Raw genomic sequence first — 9,794 nt, 5'->3', positions numbered from 1 at the left:
TTGCAATAATTAAAATGACCGTGGGGCTAATTCTGAGCAAATTGATGTAAGGTTCCAGGCTGGAACGCATGAAAATCACCAGAGACACCAGAGGATGTAATCACACTGTAGGACCCATTTAGCTGTTTCAAAAAACAGTTAATCTTAAAAATGTTAAACACAAAGTTGAATGCAGCCCCTTCCTTGTTTTTTTTTTTCCTCCTCATTTCTTACATCAGTTCAGTCTTTAGTGAACAACACAAGTGCTGCCTGTGGCTACACAGCAAATCTGTGATACAAGTCTGACCCCTGTTGAGCATAGAAGGCATTGCAGCTTGACCCAGTTTGACTGCAGAGGGCCACTGTTGATCTGATCACAGCGGTGGAAGAAGTATTCTGATCCTTTACGTAAGTTAAAGTACGAATATCACTCTGCATCACAATGTATAAAATACTAAGTACAAATATTTGTAGTATTAGATGTAAAATTACTCAGTAAACACAGAAAGTCCTCACATTTGAGGAGCTGGAAACGGGACATTTTATCACATGAAAGATGACTGGCTAATCATTTAGCTGCACTTGTAGGCCTATGTATTGTTGAGTGGTGTAATTTATAATTATATTTGAGGAACTATTATATTGTACAGCTGTCAGATACATGTAGCGGTGGTGGAGAAGAAGTACAATATATAAGTATGAAAGTGGCATGACAAGAGTACCTCAAACGTGTACTTAAGTACAGTAAATGTACTTGGCTACCTACCACCACTGCCTGGTCATGAGTGTGAAAACTTAATTTCTGCTTTGCATTGTGGAAGATTGATATGTATGTGTGATCGCATGAGATTGTTATTCATTAAGCAACATGTACATGTGAGGTTTATTACAGCTTGGGAAATGTGGCTGATGAAGTGAATGATCAATCACTCACACTTGAAATACTTTCAAGCTTCGTCTAGTTGCAGCGCGGTTGCCATAGAAGATCAGGTCAGCATGCCTGCCACTCATCTCTAATTAAAGTCAGTGTTCCATGACCCATTGTGAACACTAATTCAGGTCAGGCCCACCTTCTAATGAGTGCCATTGAATGTCGTATACAGGAGAGAGAGAGAGAGAGAGAGAGAGAGAGGGGGGAGATGTTTGTGGGCGTCATTGTCATACTGTTCCAGGCTGGGACGTTTTAAGGAAATTGGAATAACTATTAGTCAGAGTCCGAGTGAGAGGCCTGTCGATCGCGTATGCACGGAAAAGTATTTTCCCCTCGCAGCGAGGGACACAGTAACAGAAAGAGAACACTAGATTGAGCCAAAATGGACAGGAACGCTATTAAGATTAATTATGTCTTCATTTCCATCAAGTTGTGGGCAAATTGGTCTAAACTGAAAGCCTGAAGAAAATCAACCTCATTCAAATGACTGTGTTAACAGTGTAGAAAACTGAGCTCAAGATAAGACTCCTAATAGTTGGTTAGTGGAGGTTCTTGGGGCATCTCAAAGCATATTGAAGGATCCTAGAATCCTAATCTATCTTAATGAACATGGAATACATTTGTACTCATTTGAAATGATATGATGTTATGGCGTTATTCATCTGAGCCTGCAGATTTCTCCGAAATTAGATCTAAATTGTTCATAACATGTTGTGCGTAACATGCAACAGCAGTGCAGTATGCATGCACAGAACACACATCTATGTTTACAAAGTCCATTGTCAGTGTTCACTGGAGTTTCCAAGGTTCCACATCGCACTTGTGTCACAAAATACCTGCCAGCACGAGCTGAACTGAGATTTAAGCACAGAGAAACTCCAGATAATGTAACAAAGAGCAGAACACGTTTCGGAGTGGAGGGGGACTTTTTTATTTTGCAACAAAGTGTTTTTCTAGTAAATCTGGGCTTTTTAGAAACATATTTAAAAAATGTCATATGAAAATGCATTGTTCTGTATTGCACTACGTCACTAGAGATGATGAATTTGAGTGGCCTGCTTCGTGTATTAGAATTAATTTCTCGTCGTGAGGGGGTAGTATTAGATATTATGAGGTCATATTTAGTAGGATTTAAATGTATTTACACTGTTATCTACAGTAGTCATTTTTTATTTTTTTTTAAATACATGCAAAAGCTTTGGTGTGTTTTGCACGAATGTCCGAGCTGCTAGCGTGGCTGAAAACATTGTATACTGAGATGGTCATGTTGGGTCTGCAGACCCCACTGATTAAAGCTTCATGATTCTTTTCAGTGTTAAAATGTGCAAATAAATTAAAATTAAAAATAAAAATAAAAATATATATAAATCTATCTTCACTTCCGGCAGCGGGTCATGATGTTCTCTTGCTCACCTGTATGACATTTGTTTGTGTCATACTGTGTTGACCTGCTGTTGGTCCTTCTCCTCCTCTTCCTCCTCCTCCTCCTCCCCCCCTTTCTTCTGCCCTGTTACAGAACGTCATGGTGGATTAGGTATTGACCAATGAAGAGAGGCTCTCAGGTTAAAATGTTCCTGCACTTGCAGTGTTATATCTGAGTCGAAAGAAAACCGTTATTTTTTTAAATGTTTTTTACTCCCAATGTTCCACACCCACACTGCTACACATCTTGCCCCGAGGTTAGTTTGGCCTGGCCTCACAGTCTCCACTCTCCCTCCCACCTACTTGCATAATGAAGTTTCAGGTATCATAAACATTTCTATGTCCACACATGATCTTACTGGCTGCTTCACAGGATGAAGTAACACTTAAATAGCAGAAGACTGAACAGTTAATTACAGGGCACATCAACTACAACATTTCATCTGACACTTCATTCTGTCTCAGCAGCCTTTCAGATACTTTGTTTTATTACTGAGGTGAAAACTATCAAATCAATGAAGATATATACAACAGAGCTGCTACTTAAAGGAGTAGTGTGTAGGATTAAAGGGGATCTTCTGGCAGAAATGGAATATCATTTTTCTAATATACAATATAATATTGATTATATTCAGTTGGTTGCAAGATGCAACCTCACCACTAGATGCCACTAAATCCTACAAACTGGTCCATTAAGAGCAGAGGTAGTAAAAAGTGACATAAATGCGTACATTGTTTTGTTTTTTTTAGGTTGTTTTTTTATGTGCATGGACTTCAGTGTTTTTAGTTTTGAGTCATTTTGTCTGAACAGGACTCTTTGGCTGTATTGTCCTTTGTGTGGCATGCTGTCTTCAGGTGTTCCATTCACTTGCTTTGGTTATAAATAACTAAACCTGTGTGGAAATGAAAGTTTATACGTCCAGTGTACTGTATGTACTATATCCATGAAGTCATATTTAATGCGGTATTGAAGAATCACATATTCAAAAGGTCAACAGAAAGCTGGATGCAGGCACAAACTACGTCAAATACTGAATGATTAATATGGTTTGAAATTGTAAACAAAGAAAAGAAGAGACACATTTAACTTCTTCCTGTATGTTTAACATACCCACCTGTATTCAAGGCACACGATTCTTGTCCCAGTGCTGATGGTAAGACTTGCTGACCAGTAGAAGCCACTCTTCTGGTCTCTGCTGATCCGGAGTCAGTGCAGTCGCTGTTATGGTATGTCCAACAAAAGGGGGCCTTCAAAGGGTTCCAGGTTAAGTCTATTCCGGACCTGAGACCATAAGGGGGTACCAGAGCTTGGACAAAAAAAGAAAAGAAGGTGAGGGGAGCAAAACGGGTCATGTGTTGAGAGCGTGTGTAGCCGTAAAAGCAACACCAACCGGATTAAATGTTCCAAGGCAATGTAAAGAGATGGTCAGACATATCTAACCAGCCACTGTCCATGTAGCAATAACAGGACTCTGCCACATAGCGGCGGTGTAGACCCACGCTGGTCGTCTGCAGGCAAGAAGAAGTCATTCACTGTTGATTTGATTCTTTATTTGCGAACACTGGAGATTGATACGATACAAATCATTTGAGTGAAGATACAGTATACAGATAACAAGTTTACTATGATTCATACTGAAAATCTATTGTAAAATCTGGATATCAAGATGAAGTGTAACCACTCATTGAAAGCAAATGTAATTGTATTTATAGTATTTCATGGTACAATTTATATTTCCAACACGAACAGAAGGCAGAATGAAACCATCTGTGATAAAACGTTTCACAAAAAAAGATAACAATGCCCGTGGAATGCCATAGTTCATCAAAGAGCCAATAAGAATTGGTACATCTCTACGCAACAACAGGTAAGCTATTACAAAACCCCCGGAGGGAAAAACAAGTGAGAAAGAGGTTCGGTCAAACCTTCCTCTAGGTTTCACAAATTCGAAACACTTCTACGAGATTCACTTTTTTACATTTTCTGATCATGATTGAAATAAGGCTGGCACTTTGCATATCGGCTGTGTTCATGTGTATTTTATCTTGCTTTGAACATTTTTAAGCATTGAAATCAAGCCTGGCGAAGTAGAGGAACAAAAAATCTAAACATCTGTTGTTTAACATTAACATTTATACAATATTCTGTATAGTTGAAAATTCAAAGTATACTTACAAAAAGTGGAGGATAAGAGATGTTATATAGAACCTCTATCTCAAACCAGCATTATTCAACTAAGTCCACTCACTAGCTTTATCTGCAGCTTTCAGCCACATCTCTTGGTCTTCATCTGTTGAATATTTAATAAATCAATATTGCCAAGTTACAGTATGTTAAAGCTGACCGAGTCAATCCCGACTTCATCAGAAGACTCCATGTGCCGATGAAGAGAGTGAGATGTGACGAAAAGCTCCATGAAAAGCCAGTGCTGTAAGTGGACCTTAAAACAATATTTTTCTTTCCCCCAACTTCTGTTTCCAAAGTCAAGAATGAACCTTATACGATCAATATAATATTAAAAAAAGAATCCCATTTAAACCAGATTTTACATGTACCCTGTTGCTTTGTGTCACAAAAACGATGTTATTTGTCTCCTGCACTTTTCTCAAGAATGAGCATGCTGGGAGTGATTTCTTTGAAAGAAATAGCACTCTCCTCTTGCAATGAAGCATGTAACTGATTTCACCCCAAATCTGCCAGCCACTTTGAATATTATCAGCCGATTAAATGGCCGTTAACGGTTGTCATCAGAACAATAGAAGTAAGGTGGCATTGCCCTCCTCAACCTCCTAATTGGCTCAGTAGGCTGTTATCATCCTTTGTAAACTGGATTACCGGAGGTTCATAATTGTTTGGTGGTCGTAGTAATTATGACGGGAGCGACGGAGACGGTCAGTCGTAGTATAAAGAGTATAAAGTCTGCTTATTGGGCGGAGGTCGTGTGGAGGGATGGGTCAAACAAACACAGGACTTTCACCCAGGAGTGTTTGTGTCAACACATTGACTTATTTTAGGTTATGCAACTTACGTAACATATGCAATATACGTAACATACTACATACTTATCTTATGTTTATTACTTTAGTTACATCACCATAATACTTATTTTAACCCGAACCATGACCTTTTCCTAAACCTAAAGCAGTTTTGTTGCTTGAATCTTGAATCACATACTTTTGTTACAATTCACATTGTTAACCACGTGTTAAAAACTGCTACCATTTCACAACGTGCAGGTCGTTGCAGTTTGCCCATCTTGCCCTGTCTGAAGCATACTATTGGTCGTGATAACAGCTGGTCATGGCACTTCAAGGGTGAATCAAAACGAGTGAATCTGTAAAAGTCAGAGTAGACTCCGCCTCTTTGCTGACGATCTAGTTTTTTATATTTAATATCGTCTAAAATTTCGGAGGGAGGTTCTTAATGCTAAAATGCTTCACAGAACAATCTGCGTATAAAAGGTAAAGAGCTCAAAATAAATAGTATAATGACCACAAAAAACATTATCATGTGATATCCTGTACACAACGGCACACAGTGCCATTTGGCAGCTTACAATATTGTATCTGTACAAATATGTTCATTAGATCTATTCATTTCTATTTACTTTCAGATTGATTTGATGTTCAACATATTTGTATTCTTCTGTTTCAACAAGACGGCATTTACAAACTACAAAGCTTCAGGGCACCAAATTAAATTCACATTTATAATATGTACATCCCACTCATGAATAAAATGGATTGACCGAGCTATGAAGTAGATTTACAAACATAGCCGTATACGAGTGTGTCCGTGTGTGTACATGCATGTGTATGTGCAAGCATGTATCGGAGTTATATTACATTCACAGTTGCAGAGGATAGGTGGGTTGGGAGAGAGAGCATACTGGCCATATCACCACTGATAGAAATATTACAAACACTGAGAATTGCATGATAATTCCCAGACACACCGGATTAATTACTACTTTATTGGAATGTACCTGTTCTCTCTCTCTCTCTCTGTCACACACACACGCCAACAGGCATGAGGATATGGTCTACGAGTGGCAGCAGCCGGCAGTCCTCATTTCTTTGTCGACGTACTGCTGCAGCTGAAACTTTGGCTCATCGGGCTCCTTCATGGTCCTGTGCTTCAGTTCTCTGAAAGAGAGAGACAGTGGAAACATGAGGCTGCGCTAACTCTGCTACTGACAGGTGGCGACAGAGCAGAGCTGTTTTCGTGGTTTTCCTTGTCACAGAAATATCACATTTTCCCCCATTGGTGAACGCGGCAGTGAAATACCTCCTAACAGAACGTGAAAATCCAAATTGTTCCATTTATTTCAGCTCTTGGAAACTTGATCCAGATATCTACTGTATCAGTTTGTGGTAAGTCGGTCATTTCAAAACAGTGTTTGGTTGATGAACTCCAGGATGGCCTGACACGACCATCTGATTTTACAGTTGGATGCTTGTAGCAAGAGGAAATATGTCTGAATTATGCTGCTGTCTTTGCAATCAGCTTCAAAAATTGTCATTAATTGCTGTCCTGTTTCATCATCTTTATTTGTCTGGTTCAAGCGCTTGGGTTCGTGTTTCCTGACAGATGGTACTAGAATTACCGCCTCGCGGTTGTATGCTACCATCAACCAGTCAGGTTGCAGTTTACATCAATGTCTGTCCAAAATGTCATGAAGTTATAATTTTATCCGATTAAATACGTGTATGAATTTGACATAATTAGCAGATACATTCTTGAGTTATGGCCAAAAACATGTTTTGTGAGGTCACAGTGACCTTTGAGCACCAAATCAACTCATCCTTGAGTTCAAGTGGATGCTCGTGCCAGATGTAATGAAACTCCCTCAAGGCGTTCCAGAGACATCGCGTCCACACACGTACAGTAAAGATCACAAAACATATTTTATGTTTTTTTTTTTCCACAATTAGTTTGAAATTTTAGAAAATACAGTGATTGTCCAAAGTAAGAAAAGAAGATGTTCATGACTCTCATATCAGTCCGTCAGATATGAAGCAACAGCCAGAACTTGTGGAACTTTTCCTTCAAATCGACATCAAGGAAAACTCAATGTTGCAGTCTTAATTAGCTCATTAGAGCCAACAGAGTGGTGACCTGTTGACCTCTGTATAGAACATTAATAAACCTGGATTCTCTTTCACTGTAAAAAACAATCAAAATCCAAGCAACAAAAACAAGTGAGGAAGAAAAAAAAAGAATTTACAAAGAACAATTAAAGCATATAAATAGATGCATGATGCTTACGTCACTGTAGTCAATTCATGAATAGTGTGACAACAGACCATTGTTGTTGACAAGCATCATTATCACGGTTTCCAGGTGATAATGATGTTTTTTTTAATCCGTTTTTTGAGGCTTTTAGTTAGCACAAAGCACTGGTGTGTTTTATGCAAATAAAGCACTCACAAAGTGAAATGGACTAAAGCACGATGGGGTAGAAGAGTGAGGGATGAGAGGGGATGGAGAAGTTTGGAGCGAGCAGGCAAAAAAAAAAAAAAGAGGAGGATGCAAAAAGTGAAACGGTGTTAACATGAGCTAGAGGACAGCGCTGGTCTCATTTTCCATATCTGCATGGTGCTGTGTGCCAGACTGTCACACTATTCTTGGCATCACCTCACAATGCCAGCCTGTTGCCATAACGAGGCTATGAATGTAAAACAACTCCCACACAAACTGTCCGACACCACACATTTAAGTGAGACACAGAGTTAAAATAGCATCCTCGTTATAAAGAAACAGGAGATGGAAATAATGGAAGAAACTATCGGATGTCTTACACACTTTTGGTTTGGATAGTAATCTCATAATAACAGCTGGATTTATCATTTCTGTCTCTTTCTATTTGAATGCTTAAGATACCATCCCTGCAGGGAACAACTACAAATGTATATTATGTCAAAAATAAATGACCCTCCTGTCATCCATCTATCATTACCAGAGTAAATGAACATAAAAGACCTCAAATAACTTCACACAAATGCGTGTAGGCTGATGTTCTCACCAAGAGAAGTTCTAACAGGTAACAGGTTTACTGCACGAGGGGTTTGGGTGGGTTGTTTGACTCAACCGCTTGTCACATGCATTATTTAAAAATGATATGTGTTCACAGGAAATAACTAGGTATAAATAACTAAGTTTCGGTTTGTGGTTAAGATAAGTAAGTAACCACTTCTACTAACTTTACTTACGTAACTTAAAATAGGGCAAGGTTGCCTTTTGGTTTCACACGGGACTTGAACAGGGTCTCCCGAGTGAAAGTCCTGTGTTTACTATCGCTCTTTATACCGTGGTCACCTGACCTCCTCCTTTACTCCCACCATAACTGCGGCCACCTAGAGCATCATAGTTTGACATGTAGCGTCACTGACCGAGCTGCCATTAACGAGCTGCCATTAACGAGTTGGCGGTGGGAACAGATTATTGGAAGTTCATTATTATTATTAAAAAAGTACTTTTCTCCACATCATGTCTAGAGCAGCAATTCATTCTAATATCAGTTTAATATCAGTGTTCAGGAAAAAAGCAGGTTCACAAAAATGCAACACATTCATGTACCTACTTAAAACTCATAATTCCCATCCTCCAAAGGTCACGTTTTCCCATTCTAGCACGGCACAAGTGCACAATTGTTACGATGGTTTCCACTCAGAAATATATTTTTTAAACAATGGATTTTTTTGATTTCACACCGAAGTAAACGAAAGCAGGTTTCTCTCGTGTAACAGATGGATTTTGTCTGCCGAAATGACACCTGTTGCTATCAGCTTATAGCTACCGTGAGATGATGGCAACGGTGAAAGCAAAGGCAGGTACTGTTCTAGTTTTCATCACTTGGGAACTTTTGAGAGTTTGTGTGCTCTGCCATTGTGTGTTCGTTCCTTCATGCTGTGGTGTTTTGTGTTTGTGTGTGACTCACTTGGCCACTGCAGTGAAGGCCAGCTCCACATTCAGTCCAGATTTAGCACTCGTCTCCATGAAGGGCACTCCAAACTCCTGCACAGAGAAACATCTGTTATCAGGGATGTGTGTGTGTGTGTGTGTGTGTGTGTGTGTGTGTGTGTGTGTGTGAGAGAGTTCAGTGATGTGGACTTGGCACTCTTGTGTGTCTGACACCGAAAGAAGAATCAGGTTTTAGATTAATTTAGGTTTAGGTCGATGCCAATAATTCAACAATCATTTTGATGGGTGTTGATGTTTCTGGCTTTGAAAAATAAATGTCTCCCCTCTTTGTTGTAACTTATAAGAAAGAAAATGAACACAATGTGTTGTCGATGAAAGATGCTCCCAGGTATAGCAATCCCATTATGTCTGAGTCTGTGTGTGTGTGTGTGTGTAAACATGTCAATATTCCCGCTGTGTGTGTCTCCACCTTGACAGCTGCAGTGCTTTTCTCTCTTCTCTTCATATTTACTCTAACACGCCTCTCAGAGCTTATCT

The 9,794-nt window shown here is 39.3% G+C and overlaps 1 protein-coding gene across 1 annotated transcript in view; it reads right to left on the bottom strand.

Annotated features, from left to right (window-relative positions):
* Positions 1 to 3,866: 3,866 nt before the first annotated feature.
* rab26 (RAB26, member RAS oncogene family) overlaps positions 3,867 to 9,794 on the bottom strand; it is a 73,159-nt gene continuing 67,231 nt past the window's right edge. Inside the window, exons 8-9 of the mRNA XM_076093182.1 lie at positions 9,274 to 9,350; positions 3,867 to 6,478 (exon numbers count right to left, since the gene is read on the bottom strand). Of these exons, the coding sequence (XP_075949297.1) occupies positions 6,376 to 6,478; positions 9,274 to 9,350 (180 nt within the window). The 3' untranslated portion in view covers positions 3,867 to 6,375. The remainder of the gene's footprint in view (positions 6,479 to 9,273; positions 9,351 to 9,794) is intronic.

The sequence above is a fragment of the Anarhichas minor genome, unplaced genomic scaffold (genome assembly GCF_050575085.1).
Source record: "Anarhichas minor isolate MPS153535 unplaced genomic scaffold, ASM5057508v1 ptg000017l, whole genome shotgun sequence".
In the NCBI taxonomy this organism is placed as follows: domain Eukaryota; kingdom Metazoa; phylum Chordata; class Actinopteri; order Perciformes; family Anarhichadidae; genus Anarhichas; species Anarhichas minor.
Note: the sequence above shows the minus strand (reverse complement) of the source record. Positions and strands in the feature narration are given on the sequence as shown.